The sequence below is a fragment of the Anabrus simplex genome, chromosome 1 (genome assembly GCF_040414725.1).
Source record: "Anabrus simplex isolate iqAnaSimp1 chromosome 1, ASM4041472v1, whole genome shotgun sequence".
Classification (NCBI taxonomy): domain Eukaryota; kingdom Metazoa; phylum Arthropoda; class Insecta; order Orthoptera; family Tettigoniidae; genus Anabrus; species Anabrus simplex.
Window position 1 is genome coordinate 1,135,138,801 of NC_090265.1, and position 20,893 is coordinate 1,135,159,693.

At 39.8% G+C, this 20,893-nt stretch overlaps 1 protein-coding gene across 2 annotated transcripts in view; it reads right to left on the bottom strand.

Annotated features, from left to right (window-relative positions):
• Nucleotides 1-1,667: 1,667 nt before the first annotated feature.
• Nucleotides 1,668-20,893, bottom strand: part of LOC136858236 (lysine-specific histone demethylase 1A-like) — a 440,612-nt gene continuing 421,386 nt past the window's right edge. For both annotated transcript variants that reach the window (XM_068228515.1, XM_068228514.1), the window contains exon 12: nt 1,668-1,795. In XM_068228515.1, the coding sequence (XP_068084616.1) occupies nt 1,788-1,795 (8 nt within the window). In that variant the 3' untranslated portion in view covers nt 1,668-1,787. The remainder of the gene's footprint in view (nt 1,796-20,893) is intronic.

Consider the following 20,893-nt stretch of genomic DNA (forward strand, 5'->3'; position numbering starts at 1 on the left):
TGAAAGTTTGAATACAGCGGTCTGTTTGTAAAATCACGAGCTCCCTAGTGAGTAACTAAGTAGTATAGTAGTATAGTCCTACTTGGCACACTGGTCCTTCGATGTGTTAATAGTTAAGTAGTATAGCAATGTATGTTATAAAACATCTTGTCAGCAATTTTTGTGTTGAGTCAGCACCCGAGGTCATTGACCCCTAGTAGTGTACCTATGCAAATTCTCATCCGAGGTCACTGACCCCTAGTATAGTAGTAGTGCAATGCCGATTCGTGTATTTTGCATAAGAGAGCAAGCCTAACCACACAGTCGCAATTTTGGAGGGGCCTAACCTCAATTTTACAGGCATATACCCTTCCCGACGGCAACAGTCGTCATCTTGGAGGGGCCTAACCTCACTTTGACGGCTAGATACCCTTCCCGACGCCATCTTGAGTAGTAGGGCAATGGGGATTTTCGCGACGCCATCTTGCGTAGTAGGACAATGGGGATTCACATAAGAGAGCATACCTAACCTCATGGGTGGGGGCGCAATTACACACGGCCTAGTTTTACGGTCAGATGCCCTTCCCGACACCATCTTGAGTATTAGGGCAATGGCGATTCTCGCGACGCCATCTTGAGTAGTGGGGCAATGGAGGATTCGCATAAGAGAGCATGCATAACCTCATGGAGGAGCCTACAGTAACTACATAGGACCTAGTTTTACAGTCAGGTGCCCTTCCCGAAGGCACTTTGGAGGGGTCTAACTAAATAGGGCACAGTCTTACAGTTAGTTGACCTTCCCATCGCCATTTTGATCCTCCCACCAGAGGGGGCACATATAGCCATACCTAGTTTTATTGACAGGTTCCCTTGTCCGATGTCATATTGGAGGGGCCTAACTACACAGGGCTTAGAGACTCAGTTTTACGGTTAGATATTCTTCCCGCCCGCCATTTCGGAGGGACTTAACTACACAGAGCCCAGTTTTACGGTTTGATTACCCTCCCCTTGCTATTTTGGAGGGGCCTAACTAGACAGTCGCCATCTGCAATTTTAAAAGGGGTCAGCTTAAGGGTTTATGTCTCATCGGACAGACTACTTTGTTGTGCACCTATGTTATCAAGTGGTTGGCTTTACGTTTCCATCCGACGGACAAGTAACGTGACGTCACAATCATATTCTTGCGTACATACGGGAGCAAGCCTAAACAGACGCCATTTTGAAGGGGCCTATCCTTACAGACACTATTCTGGTGGGGGTCTGGCCCAGTTTTACTCTGCTTAAGGCTTTACGTCTCCATCCGACGGACAAATAACGTGAAGCTGCAGCGTGAGTGATTTTAAAAGAGGTCAGCTCATGGCATTATGTCTCCATCCGACAGTAACGAACAAGTCTAAACATGCATAACCATGACGACGTGATCTTATGCTTAAGGCTTTACGCCCCCCATCCGACAGACTGTCTCCGACGGGACTGAGCATGTGCCATACTAAGATCATTCTGTTTTAACATGCAGTGATGACGTCGACATGGTTATGCATGTTTAGACTTGTTCGTAATCAAGATTACTCTCTAGCAAGCTCAAGCCTTTATAGATAGTATGAGTGTGAATATTTTCGATAAGTGTAAGGATGTAAAGGAAATGCAATACGTAGAACATTTTGAATTTAATGAAATATGTATTGTATAATTATTTACAAAATTAAACAAACTACTACCGGTTATACAATAGTCTTGGTTATGCTGCCGACAAGGGTGCTGTAATCCTTAACAGCTTACTGCGAAGAGGCAGCATGCTTCCGAAATTGTTATGCCCCTGCAACATTCAAAGTAAACAAAACATTTATTGTTTATGAAAATATGTTTTAAATACATTATACTGTGTATGTTATACTTTTACAAAGAAGTTAATGCATTTCATACCTTGTTGTTATTCATGTGTTTTCTTCCTTTCTAAATCATTATCATGTACTGTAATGAAGGGAAAAAGTTCATCCATACACAGTTTTCAATCTTCGGATTAGGTTCATCCCAATCATCCGAACCATTTTTACCTCGATGCATATAATGACGTTGACAGAGTCTGCATAAAGCTACATCGAGTGACATCTTACTGTGGAAAGGAAGGATGTCCCAAAAAGCATCTACGAAAGGAGCAGCATACGTAGATAAAAATCCTGGTGGTAAACATTGAATCAGATGTTTTGGCATCTGATATAAGTTTCTATGTTTATAGATTATCTTAATCGCCTCACTTACTTTTGTGAGATAAATAAAATGTTGCCTATTAGCATACGAACAACATGCACATTCACAGTTTTGTTTGTTATCAAGACGATTGTCTGTAACCGTGCAGTCTTTTTTTCTTCTTTCTGTTCCATAGTGTACGATGTAGAAGCACAAACTAATGTTCATGATAAAGGGCAATCCTTATTTATAGTCTTGTAACAATATTCGTAAGCGGATGGTAAGTAACATCATTGATATGAACAATAAGACAATAGGCTGTTGCGTTAGCAGGAATATTTTCAGATGTTTCAAATTCTAAACGAATGTCGGCAGGTGATTCTTTTTAGATTCTTCATGATAAGAGCAGTCTATAACCACAATCAGTGTTTTATTTTCAAATTCTTCAGGCGAAACTGGCGGGCGATCTTCTTTCTGATAATACGATGATTGAAATTTACAAAAATGTTATAGAGCAACCCAAATTTATTTTTCTCATCATTAATGTCCATGTTTTCGTAGGGAAACGTAATTCCGTTGAGATATAGTCTAATATTTCTTAATTTACAGTGATCAAACTGTGAACTATCTTTTTCATGGTTGAATTTACGATGGGTATGAAATCCAAAAATAATACACACAGGCTTTTCAGTAAAACGTGATGTTTTAACAGACCAGCTATGCTTGTTTGTAGGTGGTAACTCTGGGTATTCATGCAGCTCCCAACTTCGAAAACATATAGGTAATGGTGTATCATTTTCTACAACCTTGAGCAATGGAAGTTTTCTCGATCAGATAATGTTACATGTGGAATCCTCCACAATATACGATGAAGTGTAATTTTCGAGTCTACTAGTGTTTCTGCTGCTGTAAGAGAATTGTAATTACTTCGATCACGAATCAGAATTAGCTCTTGTTTTGCGTTTATTACAATAGTCTAAAGTCTTCTGCGAAGCCAATCATATGTTTCAATTATAACATACCTGTAAAAGTTCCGTCCACATTAATCATCCAGTTGTTAGTAGCTTTTGGACACCATCTTGCCATCCGTAAAAAATTACTTTCTTAATCACTAAAAGAAGGGTAGAGTTTCGTTGCACTTGCAATACCAACATTCTTCGATCTATCAATTTCCACATTATTTAATTCATATCGCGCTTCAGAAAAGAGAAAACTACACCATGGTTGTTTAGTTGCGATGTGCTTGGTCCACTTCCATCTGACTTATCTAGTCGTCCTTCAGTATACAGGTAGCTTTCGTGTTGGAGGGTGTATACATCTTGCTGATTAATGATAAAGCGAATTTCATCATTGTTATTCAGTCCAAACGTAAAAGGTTGATAAGGTCCGGCTCCATGGCTAAATGGTTAGCGTGCTGGCCTTTGATCACAGGGGTCCCGGGTTCGATCCCCGGCAGAGTCGGGAATTTGAACCATCGGTGCTTAATTTCCCTGGTACGGGGGCTGGGTGTAGGTGTTGTCTTCATCATCATTTCATCCTCATCACGACGCGCAGTCGCCTACGGGCGTCAAATCAAAAGACCTGCACCTGGCGAGCCGAACCCGTTCTGGGATCTCCCGGCATTAAAAGCCATATGCCATTTCATTTCAGGTTGATGAGAATGAAGCTCACTTCGTACTACACGTTAAAGAGTTTCTACTGTGTTCGTAATGTCCAGCATTTCTTCCAACTTGTTGTAGTAGCGTATAACCTAAATCTTGGTTTATCTGCTTATGGTTATCTTTTAACTCGTTGAGTCCTCGCAAACATGCAGAATGTCTTCGGAATATACACCGTGTTTTATAGATTTTTTCATACTGGTTTAAGATGAAGTTCGTAAGCTACGTAGGTGTGCCTTTGATACAATTAAAAACGGTAGGGTGCAAAAAATATAAAATCGTAAATATTTCCATTCGTCGTAGAATGAATTAGTACTGTGTGTATCATAGGAAATTTTTTCAACAACAGTGGTTGTGTGCCATTTATCGACAGGAGCAGTATTAACGGAAATATTTGAGAATTAATGTTTAGACCTATGCTAAGCTATTATGTTTCCCACTATGAATAAAATTATTTATAGCCATTGGCCGATGCGCCTGACGTCACCGAGAATACAGCGCTACCGCCAGATTCAATGGCGTCAGTGTTAGAAGGTACATTTAGCCGAGTATATGTTCGATAATTTTGTAAGGATCGGTTGCATAAAAAGTGAATCCAAGATCAATCAACGAAATTAAACTTCAGTCAAGCTGAAGTTAGAATTCTGGTTGCATAAATGTTAAACCAAGATCATTTCAGCTCAATTTAACGTTAAATTTAACGGGCGGAAATTCTCGAGTTAACCTGCATGAACATATGTTACCGGAAGCTATAGATTTACTCGTATTTACGTTTAAAATAACGAAGAGTAAAATGGTGAGTGTCCGGCCCCGCGGTGTAGGGGGCAACGCGTCCGTCTGTCACCCGGCAGCCCCGGGTTCGATTCCCGGCTGGGTCAGGGTTTTTTGATTGTAAACGATTAATATCCCTGGCCTGGGGACTGGGTATTTGTGTCGTCCTTAACGTTCCTTTCCTCACATTCAACACTCTACACTTTCTCCATTCCAATTACACGCAGGTTCATATCACATGGTGCAAGTAGGGGCAAAAGATCTCTATAGGTCGACGCCCCGAAAAAATAGAATTTTTTTTTAATGGTGAGTGGTAATACGTATTTGTAATGGTACGTGAAGAAACACGTGCATGGATGATATGTACAGTAATTATTCGCTAATGTAGTGCTGTATATTTTTAATGAAGAGTGCAAAGTATGCATTTGTTGTTGTTGTTGTTGTTGTTGTTGTTGTTGGTGGTGGTGGTGGTGGTGGTTTTATAGGTTAAATTATCTTCTGATTTCGGGTTTACCGAGCTCGATAGCTGCAGTCGCTTAAGTGCGGCCAGTATCCAGTATTCGGGAGATAGTAGGTTCGAACCCCACTGTCGGCAGCCCTGAAAATGGTTTTCCGTGGTTTCCCATTTTCACGCCAGGCAAATGCTGGGGCTGTACCTTAATTAAGGCCACGGCCGTTTCCTTCCCACTCCTAGCCCTTTCCTGTCCCATCGTCGCCGTAAGACTTATCTGTGTCGGTGCGACGTAAAACAACTGGCAAGAAAAAAAAAGATTTCGGGTTACTCTGATGTTTTGTCTGAACACGAAGATTTTGAACTTCGGCGGGCCCTGCGTATATTTCAACATAGAAGGAATCCCCTCGTTGAACTTGACGACAGAGAATTTTAAATATTTCGATTATTATCAAAACCTGTAGTAGAGGATCTGGAATAAAGGCTACGTCTGCAGCAGAGAACAGTAACTGAAGGAAAGCATGCGTTGCAGCCATGTTTATTATTCTTCTTACTTTGCGATTCTGTGCAACCGGGAGCTTCCAAAATAGTCAGTGAAGATATACATTTAATGGGAATAAAGGAACTGCAAGTAGAACTATACAAAAAGTTACAAGAGAGATATCAATTTTACGACCTCAATTTATCAAGATGCATACTGGGAGTAATGCGAGGCTTTTATGATATCTGTATCTTCTCTGTGATTATAGGTGCAACAGATTAGATGCCTGTCCGATTATATCACCCGGAGGCAATGTAGACGAGCTTTACAGAAATCACTATGGTTGGTTTTCTCTAAATGTTGAAGTAGTCTGCGACTCTAAACTTCGTTTCCAGAATGTCGTCACCAGATGGCCAGGATCGGCTCACGATAGTAAGATCTTTATGAATTCTAGAATTTATGCCCAGTTCGAAGCTACAGAATTTCCTCAAAGCATACTCTCAGGGCACAGCCCATGTCACTCCTGCCACTACCTAATAACCCCAACAATGAGAGAAGAAACCCCTGAAGAACGAGCATATAATAGGGCACACAAGCAGACGAGCTCAGTAATCGAATGGTCTTCCGGGGTCGTCAAAATACGATTTCCATGCTTAAGAACGAAACTGTGAGTTAAACTACTTCGAGTTCCACCAATCATAGTAGCGACATTTGTATTGCATCACATAGCCATTAATGCAGACGATAAAAATCCTTAAGTTGACTGGGCTATCTTCCGGGGAAAGAAGGAATTTCTAAGAACTACCGATTCCTGATATGAATAAAATGGATAGATTATTATTATTAATAATAAGAATTGGCTTTACGTCGCACCGACAGAGATAGGTTTTATGGCGACGATCGGATAGGAAAAGCCTAGGAATGGGAAAGAAACTGCCGTGCCCTCAATTAAGGTTCAGCCCCAGCATTCACCCGGTGTGAAAATGGAAAACCACGGAAAACCATCTTTAGGGCCGCCGACAGTGGGGCTCGAACCCACTATCTCCCAGATCCAAGCTCAGAGCTGCGCGCCCTAAACGCACGGCCAACCCGCCTGGTAAGATGGATATAAGACAAAACCACGGCACTGAGAACTGCACTAATTCATAACACTTTCAGGTAAAATTTTATTACTTCATAAAGTTGTGACGTGCCGGGTCACCTTCATTTTTATATAAATAAATACTCGCTCATTTCTGTCTCCACAAACAATATCTCCTGGGCGCCATCCTTCAAACTTATGGGTTGAAGACAATAGTTGATAATTAATAGTAATATGTAATGAGACTCTAGATATTCCCAGAGGTGGGGTGACAGAACACTATCCATTAAGTACACACAAGCTTGGAAACTAAGGATCATTAATAATTTATTAAAGTTCCATTTAAAATAACGATTTATTAGGATGATAAACGTGACGGCGTATTAACGACAACTGAATTTATCGGAAACAAAATACAAATTGAATGAAATTAAATGTAATAAAATGAACTGTTACGCGGAGATTTGCAGTAATTTAAGCCATTAGCTCACCATGTGTAGATTCTGGTATCCGGACACGTCCGACGTAGGAGCTGTTGTTTGATGGTCCTCTCTTACTTCCGTTGTCATCTCTCGTAGTATGTACCAGTCATATTACCGATACGTGCATTACCCACTAATTGGACAACGACTTTCCTGACCTTAACACTTCCTATAATACCCATTACTTAATGTGGTAATGAGCCCCAATTTCAATATCAAAACCACCCTGGGTTACGTTAATGGAGAGAATACACTTGCATTCTTCCGCATTACAGAAATGTAGCGAAACTAAAGATGTGTTGTTGTTGCTGTTTGAGTCATCAATCCATAGACTGGTTTGATGCAGCCTCCATGTCACCCTACCCTGTGTTAACCTTTTCATTTCTACATAACTGCTGCATACTACATCTGCTGTAATCTGTGTGTCATATTCATACCTTGGTCTACTTCCCTCAAAAAACCGACTGCACAAGTCCTGGGTGTCTTAATATGTGTCCTATCATTCTATCTCTTCTTCTCGTCAAATTTAGCCACAACTATCTCCTCTCATCAATTCGATTCAGTATCTCTTCATTTGTGATTCGATCTATCCATCTCACCTTCAGCATTCTTCTGTAACACCACATTTCAAAAGCTTCTATTCTCTTTCTTTCTGAGCGAGTTATCATTCAGGTTTTACTTCCATACAATGCCACGCTCCACACGAAAGTATTTAAAAACATTTTTTAAATTCCTATATCAATATTCGAAGTGAGCAAATTTCTTTTCTTAAGAAAGGCCTTCCTTGCTTTTGCTAGCCTGTATTTTATATCCTCCTTACTTCTGCCATCATTAGTTATTTCACTACCCAAATAACAATATTCATCCACTTCCTACAAGACTTCATTTCCCACTCTAATATTTCCTGCATCACCATACTTCGTACGACTGCACTCCATTACTTTTGTTTTGGACTTATTTATTTTCATCTTGTATTCTTCATCCAAGACTTCGTCCATAACATTCAGCAACTTCTCCAGATCTTCTGCAGTTTCAGATAAAATAACAATATCATCAGCAAATCTCAGGGTTTTGATTTCCTCTCCTCTCCTCTCCTTTCCAAATTCTTCTTTGATTTCCTTTACTGCCTGTACGACATAAGGAGGGGGACAAACTGCAGCATTGCCTCACCCCTTTCTGGATTGCTGCTTCTTTTTCACAGCCCTATTCTGATCATTGCAGACTGATTTTTATACAATGTAGATAATTTGTCTTTCTCGGCGCCTGATCCCAATCACCTTCAGAATCTCAAATAGCTTGGTCCAATCAACATTGTTAAATGCTTTTTCTAGATCTACGATAGCCAAGTATGTGGGCTTTCCCTTCTTAATTCGGTCTTCTAAGATCAGTCGTAAAGTCAGGATTGCTTCACGTGTTCCTACATTTCTTATGAAGCCAAATTGATCTTCTCCCAGCTCAGTTTCAACTTGTCTTTCCATTATTGTGTAAATAATCCGTATTAGAATTTTGCAGCCGTGAGATACTAAACTACTGGTGAGGTAGTTTTCACGCATGTCAGCACCGGCTTTCTTGGTGTTAGGTATAACAACATTCTGCCGAAAACCGGGTGGCACTTCTCCTGTCTCATATATCTTGCTCACTAAATGCAAAAACTCGCCATGCTGGTTTCTCCTAAAGCAGTCAGTAATTCAGAAGGAATATCATCAATTTCAGGTGCTTTGTTCCTATTTAGGTCTCTCAAAGCTCTGTCGAATTCTGACCTAAAAATTGAGTCACCTATTTCATCAGCATCAACAGCTTTTCTTGTTCCAGAAACATATCACCTACGTCCTTATCTTGATACAACTGTTGCATATGTTCCTGCGACTGTCTTGTCTTCTTTCTCTAGAAGTGGATTTCCATCTGAGCTCTTAATACTCATACACATAGTTCTCCTTTCTCCAAAGCCTTCCTAGATTTTCCTGTATGCAGCATCTACCTTTCCTAGGACCATACTACTTTCAACATCCTTGCACTTCTCCTTCAGCCATTCTTCCTTAGCTACCCTGCACTTTCTATCCACTTCATTCTTTAATCGCCTGTATTCTTTTCTACCCTCTTCATTTTTGTATTCTTGTATTTTTGTCGTTCATAGATCAGTTCTAGTATCCCTTGAGTTATCCATTGATTTTTAATTTATCTTTCCTTTCTTCGTAACATCTCTTCAGCAGCAGTACTGACCTCATTCTTCATGACTGTCCATTCTTCTGCTGTGTTTCCTTCAGTCTTTCTACTTAGTCCTTGTGCAACATATTCCTTGAAACAATCCTTCACACTCTTTTCTTTCAACTTGTCTAGATCCCATCTCACTGGATTCCTTTCCTTTCTTCAATTTCTTCAACTTCAGACGGCATTTCAGGACCAACAAGTTGTGATCAGAGTCGACGTCCGCTCCTGAGAAAGTTTTGCAGTCCAACACCTGGTTTCTGAATCTCTGCCTAATCATAATTAAGTCTATTTGATACCTTTCAGTGTCTCCAGGTCTCGTCAATGTGTACAGCCGTCGTTTGTGGTGTTTGAGCCAAGTATTAGCAAGGACGAAATTGTGATTGGTGCAGAATTCACCCAGCCAACTTCGTCTTTCGTTCCTTTGTCCCACCGAACTCTCCTACTGCATTACCTTCTCCTCCTTGGTCTACCACTAAAGATATAACAAAATTATCTCCTGTTCCAGACAAGTCAAAACCGGTCTCTCGCTAACTTTGTATCTCGTCATTGAGATATCCAGTTCTCAATTAGGGTAACTTTCAGTAGTACTCCACTCGGATCTGAAGTGAACTTGTAAACTAAACGGAGAACATCCTCTTCTTGTCTGCCCTGTCTTCTCTCGTACAATAACGACGAGAAAGGCCTGCTCCCTTTATCATCATGACCATCAGATGCTAAGACGTTCAGACGCTGAGATGTTAAAGATGACCTAGTATTAAGACGTTGAGACCTTCACAAGCTCTGATCGTTGAAGTATATAGGCTCTAAAATCTCCCTCTATCTCTCATATAACATGGTCCAGTAAGATGTGATCTTCTATCCCTTCTTCTTTCCATCGCTGTATATCCATAATCTTGATTTGTATCGTTCATTCACATAGGTTGAAATTTCTCGGGTTTCGTAAGCGTCAGGTAGCTAGCTCCAGAAAGTGAGTATTGACAAATTCTAGCTGACTCTTCAGAATATGGAGGGGACTAATTCTGCAATCTCGAGTATGTCCTTTTCCTGGCAAGGGGCTAAAATTAGCATGGCGTGTTCGGTCGCCTGACCTCGGGCTACTGGAAATTTACTGCAAGCTATTAATACAGGTGATGTTGTAGTACCTTACTCAAGACTTAACTAGTTCAGATTTCGTTATTCCGTGATACAAAGAAATTAGATGATAATGTGAAATATATATATGCATCATAATTTAGAATGACCTACTATAAATTGAATATATACATCTTTCCAATTAATTATACAGTTTGATAATTTTACGTACATGCTGTGATGTTCAAAACATCGCAAAGTAGGACCCAACAATTCTATGATTTCTGACCTCCTTTTATTCTAATTTCTAGTTTCAAAGAATCTTCATTTTTATATCATGTTCCTTTTCCAAGCACTCCTGCCTCCTTTTGTAAAATCTTTCCACAATGCCATCCTTTTTTGTCAAGCGGAGATCTCGATGGACGTGAATCAGGACAATCGACTTCAACCGCCATATTATCCCCTGCTTCTACACTCTTCCCATTCTCACTGGCCATGTAAATTATTCCAGAATTGGTTGTCTGAAGCTGGAGTCACATGTTCCACATCCCTTATATCAATAATGACTTACGAATGGAAGTCTACATTGTCATACAGGTCACATGCAATTGGAAGAAAAAACGGTCTAAGCGCCGCAATTAGTTTCTGCCCGCTTTCATCCAAGGAAGGAGGCACATACTTACCCTCTCCTGTTTTATACATTTGAACTTTGACATGCGCATTTGCTCTGTTTACTAGCTTCTTTGTACTTTCGTAACATAATCTGAGACACTTCCAATCTCTTGAAATAAAATCCCGGAGTTATAGTCAGCAACAATTTCTTTCCAAGCATCCTCTTTCCTTTTGGTAGTGATGCTATCGGTTTTCTTACTCTCAATTACTGTTTTATGTTTGAGAACAAGATCTATTAACATTTCTCTCTCTTCCTTTTTTAAATATGCTGTGAGCAAGCCTTTCTTTTCACCATTCATTATTGTTATTGTTTATGCAACAGTACGTAATCGAGATAGAACAGAGACTATTTGTAGACATGATAATAAGCTTTTGGACTTTTGGCGTGCCAAGAAGACGACGTGAAATTATTTATATTTCGCAGAGAACTTTGCTCCGCCTTTTCAGAAGAAAATCTCGACTGTACACGAGGAAGACTTCTCCAGGAATGAAGGTTTGAATTTAAGAATAATTGATACTCAACCTGTTGAAATTGTTAGGATATTTACGTATTATCACAGTTTCCCGTATAATCGTAGACTTGTAGTGTTTAGCGTGGGCAAGAGCTCGAACATCTTGGAACATGACATCATGACCCGATGATAGGGCATGCTCAGCTATTGCTGACTTCTTTGGCTGGTTGAGACGGATATTTCGTTGGTGTTCCTTGATATGAATACCAATGGACCGGCATGTTTGGCCAATGTATACCTTGACGCAAGTACAGGAAATTTTGTACACCTCAGGGTGTAATAGTGGGGACAGTTTCTCCTTGCTTTTACCTAAACTGTCAGTAGTTTTAGTGACGGTGTCAAACACAGCTTTTATATTGTACTTGCGGAGGACCTTGGTAATTCGATCTGTGGTATTGTTAATGTAAAGCAGGTAGGCAGTTCCTTTCATTTCTTCTTTCTGTGAGCTTTGCTTAGTCGTCCCTCTAGGATGCATGGCTCTGTGAATCTGTACATCGTTCTAACCATTATCCTTGAACATGACTTTCCATCTCCTCCTGGATATTTGGCAGCTCCCAAATTCGTGTCTCCCTCGTGGTAAGTGTCATGAGAATGCCCTGCTTTTGTGTTGGATGGTGGTGAGAATCTGCATGGAGATAGCGATTTGTGTGGGTAGGCTTACGATGGACGGTATGCCCTAAGGAGCCGTCCGGTTTCTTTCTTACCAGAACATCCAAGAAAGGAAGGCATTCGGTCGACTCCATCTCCATAGTGCATTTTACTGAAGAATGTTACTGATTTAGGTGGTTTAGAAATAGATGAAGTTTCTCAGGACCTTCTGTCCAGACCACAAATGTGTCGTTAACATATCTCGAACAAATCATAGGTTTGACGGGCGCCGAAGCAATAGCCTCATCCTCAAAATGCTCCATAAAGAGCTTAGCCACTACGGGCAAAAGCAGACTTCCCATAACCACACCATCCGCCTGTTCGTAAAATTGCCCATCCCACAAGAAATACCTGGAAGTTATGCAGTGGTGAAATAGCTTAGCAATGTCCTCAGAGAAAATATGCTCAATGAGAGACATGACCGAGTCAGTCTGCACTTAAAACAAGGTCTCCGCATCGAAACTATCCAGAAATGCATTGAGTTGAAGGGTTATGGTTGACAACTTATTGACGAAATACAGAGAGTCCCTAACGTATGATTCAGTACGTCCTATATGTGGCTGAAGCAATTTGCTTACATCCATTAAATACAGAGAGAGTGACATTTATGTGGGTACACTTGAGTAAACGTACGCTATGCAACCTGCAAGATAATTCAGTGCCTTATTAATTTTTGGCGGTCGCTCATTTTTGAAGGGTTGAGTGCAAAGGTGGAGGATAAGTCTGTTTTCAAAAACAAACATATGTCTTAGGAGGTAGGGGCATTTGCAATGTCCTGGAGGCCATACTTTACTATCTTACTCCTGCTCAGCAGGGAGCGAACTTGACTTTGAGTAAATTATTATGGCAAGAGACGTTCTACTTCACTGCCTGTTTCTAGCTTGTGACCGTACGGAGCTCGTTTCTTAAAGGGTAAAATATATTTAGGTGCCTGGGACTCTTCAAGAGCCATATTACATTTTCGTAATGACGAAGTTTCCTTTCTCAACTTCTGTATTTCGGATTTCAGCCGATTGAAATCTTCTTTCCTACAGTCGACACACTCAAGAATCATATCTGTACTCGCTGAGTGGTCAAGTTTTAGTTTCTTGGCAGACAGGTGATAGAGGTGATGATTTTTGTTTTAAGAGGAAGTACAACTAGGTAACCATCCTTTCTTGGGAGACAACTCTGCTAGCGTAGACAACGCGCTTTCTTAGGACGGATGTTCTGAAATCTCCGATTTCGGGCTGGCACTGTCCATGAATAACTTATTTCTAGAACCTTATATACACGTAGAATGTACAAGTAGAAAATCACGTAAGAAATGTAATAATAAAAACAATAATAATTCAGTTACTTGATTATCACAATTTATTGATCTTGTAGACCCCACGTCATTTCCATGTTAGGAATATCTTGGGAGGGTATAGGATCTGCCATCAATTTCATTTTTAATGGCAAGCTGACAATGTTTTTAAAGATTCCTTCACAGTCATATGGGAGGAAATGTGCGGAAAACATTCTTGCATTACTATCACTGTTTTTTGTCAATTTTCTTACACTATAATAACCATGGAGCCTGTAACTGAATATTCTGGGGAAGTTGTGATACACGAGATTCTCAGTTTTATGAGACAGATATCTAAACTCGCAACACCGCAATAATTTCTACCTTTGCAAAATTGACTTACACTTGGCATTAAAAGACATCTCGTACTCCAACTTTCTCTCACATATTGTAAATTTTTTCTGCTATTTGTCTTACATCGCACCGACACAGATAGGTCTTATGGCGACGAATGGATAGGAATGGCCTAGGAATGGGAAGGAAGCAGCCGTTGCCTTAAGGTACATCCCCAGCATTTGCCTAGTGTGAAAATGGTAAACCACGGAAAACCATTTTCAAGACTGCCGACAGTGGCCTTCGAACCCACTATCTGCCGGATGCAAGCTCACAGCCGCGCACCCCTAAGCATACGACCAACTCGCTCGGTCATATTGTAATAATCAGCACGTAATAAACATTCAAACAGCTGACTAGAGACCACTTACGTTGCTGCTTGGCATGCGCGGGAGAAGTGTATTCTCAGTGACGTCACAACCTGAAGCTCGTTACGACAGCAGTTACCGCCGGAAAGCGAATGCGGTACCCTCGATGCAGAGTGAAGGTGAATCCACTCTGCATTTCACAAAGACGTATTCGACAAGGTTTTCAACATCGGAGAGGTTTTGAGACCGGCGTCGTCGGACTAAGGTATACTTTTCGGTATACTGCTCCGCCATTGTGCTATTCCGTGTACACACTGCGACGATACAGAAAGCAGCCAGAACGTGATGAAAATACATGCGTCGGGAAGCCTCTAGATTAAAATGACGGGCTACTAGACGAGAGGATCATTTTAATAGAAGCCTACGACTGGTATATTACTAAATATCTTTGAACACATTCCGCCGGCAATGTGGTCTAGAGACAATCGCTGCCTCTTACGTGGACGTCCTGGCTTCGATTCCCGGTCGGGTCAGGAATTTTTACCTGAATATGAGCTGCACCTTGAAAGAAAACTTTGTACGATTATCTTAAATGGTCTCGAAGTTAGGTGGAGTGAACATCTCAGCTGACTAACCTTGTGCATCAGTCAGAAACAAAGGTAACTGGAGTTCTCACCAACGACGTATCTCCTAACTTTAAAAGTGGTTACGTAACAAAAACATTATCAGTAAAATCAAAGGAATAGTGCAATCAACCGACCACCAGATAACAACAGCGTAAATATATCATAAGTCCACAAGGCAAAATCCAGTCTCATTTTCCCAGTAGCAAGTGCAATGTTCGAGCGAGTTTGATTGATGACGAGACGTGGAACATGATAACATGCGTTTCTAAATGTTTACCTTCAAAACACTAATTAAAATCATGTATTGTACGAACTGCTCGAGAAAGAGATGAGAGAGGGAGAGAGATGGAGAGAGAGCTAAAGAGGCAGGCTCTATTATAAAGTAAAACGTTCCGCGATGAAGTGAAAAGTGGTAGGTTATGCCTTGTGATAGACAGCGCCTACAGTTTTACGGTAGAACCGCTTGCTTTAGCAGCCACTGCATTCATGATGATGACTGATGGCTGACTATGGGTTTGAACTGCGGACCCGAGTTAACAAGACAAGGGTATAATCAAAAACACAAAGCCTGTCCGTTACAAAATTAGTCGAGTAAGTACTCCAAAGCTCTAGAAAAAAAAAATCTTATAATTTCCACACGGCTTACAATAGCTCAGTTTAAACTAACCGATACAACAGTATTGTGAAGTGCATTTATACACGACTGAAAAGAAATATAAAGATTAATTCAAAACTAATCCTCAAGGCAGCAAAAAACCGACCTTTTACTTGCCTCTTAAGATTATAATTTGAGAACAAATGCGTGATCTACTGTATATTTATACGTATATTTGCTAACAGTTTACGCCATATTATTGCTATCTTTATTTGTACCGCAGGAATGTTCAGCTCTTTGGCTGTATTTCCACCGTTGTGGTGTTCGGTTCAAATTGCCTCGGGTTCGATTACTGGCCGGCTCGGAAATTTTAACCGAGTTTAATTAATTCCTGTAGCTCATTGACTGAGTGTTTGTGTTCTTAACATAAATTTTTATTTACACACAACAAATCGCACTACTAACTATTACAGAAACACGAAATAGTGAATATATCCCTCACGGTAGGGTTGGCGTCAGGAAAGGCATCCAGTCGTAAAACTAAGCTTAACCCACATAAACGCTCATCCCAGATCACTGGGTAAAGGGCCAGAGATGAAGAAAAATCTAGAAGAATACACTCATATTGGACTTAAGGTTCAATTTCCACCAGACACCTTTAGTCTTTATCCATTTGTTCTAAACCATTAAAGATTATTTTAAAATATCTTAAATGCATAGTATGTAAGTAAAATAATGGAACACACTTCTATAATATTTAATTTCCTGACACTGCGGTTCTCTTTTTTTAAAAAAATAGCAGTTCTGTATGAGTCCTAACACGACTTTCTATCACAGATTTCAATATGGGGGTAAATGAGTGCGCTGCATTAAGTAAGAAAAAAGAATGAAAGAGCACAAAGTAGTGATATTTGCGAATTTTAAAAGGGCCTTTGATTCTGTTGATAGAGAGACGAAAGACAAAACAATACGGGAATTTGGAGCGAAATCTAAATTTGCAAACTTAATTCGTAGAACGCTTACAGAAACGGTTTAAAAAGTAAAATTTATAGACGAATATAATAATAATAATAATAATAATAATAATAATAATAATAATAATAATAATAATAATAATAATAATAATTGTACCAAAGATACACCTGCTCCCTGCATTTAAATTAAGCGCATTTTAGAAGGCCATCTATAAAATGAACAATGAAACTCATTTCTGAAGAAGTTTGAACATTCATCGAATGAAATTTTCAAGAGAAATTTTGCAAAATTTGGTTTCCTAAACTGTGTTGTTTGTAGATTGTTTTTGGTGTTCTAAGGTTATCAGCACTTCTATATCTTCCCGCCAGCTTAAAATCGTAGCCAATAGGAAATTTTGTACATTTGTTTAAGTAACCAATCAGAGTTTTCGATATTTATTTGATTGCCCAATGGAAATTGTGGGTGTGTCAGGGTTTCGGCCCAGAGAAATCTGGAACCTTCCCCTAGGCTATAAAAGCTGCGACCGTTTGGGATATGTTATCTTTCGATCGCTCCAGTCCAGCAGTAGTGAGTGTTAGTAGAGGAGGCAGGGGAGGATTTGCCTCGTCCATCTCCGGAAGGTCCACCAGCTCAAGGTAATAGCAGCCGTATTTTAATCATGTAATAGTCTCAGACAGTTAACTCGAGGGGAATGTTTCAAAATTCTTTCTTAATGCAATCCGCCCATGTAAATTCTACTTCTGGTTTAAGATATTAATTTATCTTAGGGAATAAAGAGTGGGGACCCTCTTATATTCCACTTCAACTTGTTCTTGAGGTGACTATGATTTCGTAAACGTTAAATTTATCTTTTCCTTGTAATTTAAACTTTCTCTCCATCTAGTCACCTCCGTAGTATAGGCTTAGCCTCTGTAACTTAGAGTCATCAGCCCGAATAGGATTTCAGGTATTTGTCATTTCAGAGGATTGCAAGTCTTCGCCTCCTAACATTTTGATTTTCGGCCAGTAACTTAAACCTTTTCTTTTTTAACTAAGGCCATGATAGAATGGGTACTTGTTACCTCTGTTAAGGTCAACTTCCATTATCCATTTCCTTTTAAATGTAACTGTTGTGCAGATAAGACAGTGAATACTGTTTGGTTTTGGTAAAATGTAGACTGTGCCTTCAAGAGGCCTGAACTTGTAAAAATTTGGAGAATGGTCTCCTAGAGAGTAATTGTGTGGAGCAAGGACGCTCTTCCTACTGCTGTAAATTTTGGAGCTCAGTTACCTTGAGGAGTTTTGAAGGGAGCAGTAGTTCTCTTGGTGAAGTTGTAACGGGGGAGCTTCAAGCTCATGTTGTTGAGTTCTGTTGTCTGTTCTAGACTTTTCCCGAGCTCATGAGCTAAACTTTTGTATCTGAACTATTTGTTGCTTAGCAAAGTGAAAAAAAAAAACTACAAAAGAAAAACATTCAGAATTTTACAGTTTTAAATTACTATTTAATCTTTTCTATATCCACCCATTCATGCCCGCACGTTCTTTCACCTCTGCATTCCAAAGAGCCTCCGGAATAATAATAATAATAATAATAATAATGTAGACTCCATGCAATAAGTTCATGTGTAGATTTGGTGCACAAAACATAGATCTGTTTTGAAGAATAACGCGTCATTTATGATTTCAGGGGAGTAATTGTGACATTGTATTGTATGATAATTATGTGTTGATGAATCTATAACTTTTTTTATCGATTTCAGGATCACATTTGTTATCAATTTTGTGCTCTAAGTGGGAACCATCTTGTTTTGACTATTATTGTCCATAGATAATACTAACAAAAGGGGTATATGATTGATTTATTTGTTTACATTCTTGTCCTAAGTGTCCGACATCTTGTTTCAATTTGCCATTACTCTCATATAAATCACAAATAAGACTGGAACTCTACGCTCTCTCCACGATGTTGCCAAGGTCACAGAGTATGCATTGTTTGTTTCCTACTTCTGACGTAACTAAGACAGCCATCTTTAAAACGGGCAACCTGCAGTCTTCGCATGGTATTGCATAGGATACATTATCTACATTTTACTCAAAACTGGCGGTGGGTATAAAACGTGACCCAGTTTTATGGAGATTATGGTAAAGGAAGATAACCTCGGAAAACAGCCGCTGCCTGCGGATCGCCAGGGCACTGTTGGAACCACTGCAAGGAGTGACAGCATGCAAGCCAGTGGTGGTAGGATGGTGAGCAAACGGCCTCCTACCGGGAGGAATCCCAAAGAAATTACAGTCGCCGAAGCCAAGTAACACAGTGTTGCGCAACACCTCTTGACAACAACCACTGAAGGTGCTTTTGCAGAAGATGCAACCACCAAAGTGCGAAAAGTCCGTACTAGAATGAAATGGGAAAATTCTGTCAATGAGTTTATAATGAGGGCTTACTATAGAGTTACCAGGCTGGAAATGGACATGGCATATTATCGACAGAAGCTATACACGGTTTTCAAAGCACAGTACCCAAACACACAGGTTTCAAAACAACGAATAGCAGATCAAAGACGTGCAATTGTCATGAAGAGCTTTATACCAGAAACAGTTCTCAGCAAGATTAAACAGGAAATTGAAACTGAGCTAATGGGTCCCTTGGAACCTTCAGGTGAGCATGAAATAATTGCATATGAAACGAACAGAGCCACACCCTACACCAACACCATGGTCCCACAAAATCTCCAAGAAACTGAAGTTTACACATACCAACAGAATGCAGAAAATGAATGGCAAACTGAAATAGAAGATGAATTCCAAAGAGCACTTATTGAGTTTGAAGGTACAGATCCCACGCTCAGGCCTATACTACCCAGGCAGAAGCAAACCAAGAAATTCACACAAATAATTGAAAAGTTGAATACCAACATTCTACCAATATATTTAGAAACACGCCAGACATTCCTCCAGGTACATACTGCAATCTACTGTGCTGCAGTGGCAGCAATCAGGGCAAATGGGGGATAAGTAAGATCTGCAAATAGGTCAATGAACCGAATACATAGAGAACTACCATGGCAGCGCCAACTCAAATCACGAATTGAAGACCTACGACAGAACATCAATCGACTTACTCAATACACCAATGGTCATCGAAGTCCTCGGCTTTGCAATCACGTAAGGAAAATATTGAGGAATAACACAAACCACTCTACTAAAGATGCAGAAAATTCTCTCATTACCGAATATCTAGATAAAGTGAAGCAAAAACTAACTGCCCTTGTTAAACGTCTCAAGCGCTATACTAAGGCAACAGAAATTAAAGGCACAAAACTCTCTTTTTAATGGGAATGAGAAACTATTTTACAACAAACTCAGGACACCTAAGACAGTTAACATGCAGAATAGCAATGGGATACCAACCGCGGAGAGCATAAGAGAATACTGGTCAACTATATGGAATGCGTCCATACAACATAATGAAGAGGCATATTAACTTAAAACTATCAAGAAGAAAGCGAGAATATTGAAAGCATGACCCAAGCAGATTTTACATTAGAGGAGATTGTAACAGCGATTAACAATTTACACAATTGGAATACCCCAGGAACAGACCGCATACACAATTACTACTATAATAAATTTACTTCACAGATTACTCACCTAACAAATACAAATTTTCATCAGTAAACCAGATGCCTTCCCACACTTTTTCACTACAGGAATCACGTACCTACATAAAATCTAAAAATAACAACACGGCAAATCCTAACTAACTACCGACCAATCACATGCCTACCAACTTTATAAAAAAATTATAATATCACTTGTAGCAAATAGAATCCAGAATCATTGCAAGGTCAATGACATCATCGCTGAGGAACAAAAGGGCTGCAAACGGTTCACAAAAGGCTGTAAAAAACAATTAATAATTGATAGTATACTCATGGAACAAGCATACCATGACAACCGAAATTTGCACACTTGTTTCATAGATTACAGAAAGGCATTCGACTCAGTGCCACATTCCTGGTTTGTTGAGGTCCTTAGAGTATATAAAGTTGATCTTAAAATAGTGACATTTCTAGCAACTATCATGCAGACTTGGAAAACTACTATGAACCTCCACAATGGAGAATAATGTGTGATAACTGACCCCATACCAATTAAAAGAGGCATTTTCTAAGGGGATTCCCTCAGTCCGCTATGGTTTTGTCTTGCTCTGAACCCACTATCAGACTTACTGAGTTCAACAACACATGGATTCACTATCAAAAATAAACAAAGAGCAATCTACAAAATTTCACATCTACTGTATATGGATGATCTGAAACTGTATGCTGCATCTCAAAGACAACTTGAACACCTTGTTTCAATTGCCCACAGTTTCTCAACAGACATCTGTCTGAAATTTGGACTCGATAAATGTGCTGTGCTCAGACAATTAGGAGGGGCTCTTTCTCGACACAGGGCATCCACTCTGAAGCAACAGATATCTCACCGCTGACAACAAATGAAACATATCAATATATTGGATATAACCAATCAGCAAGGATTC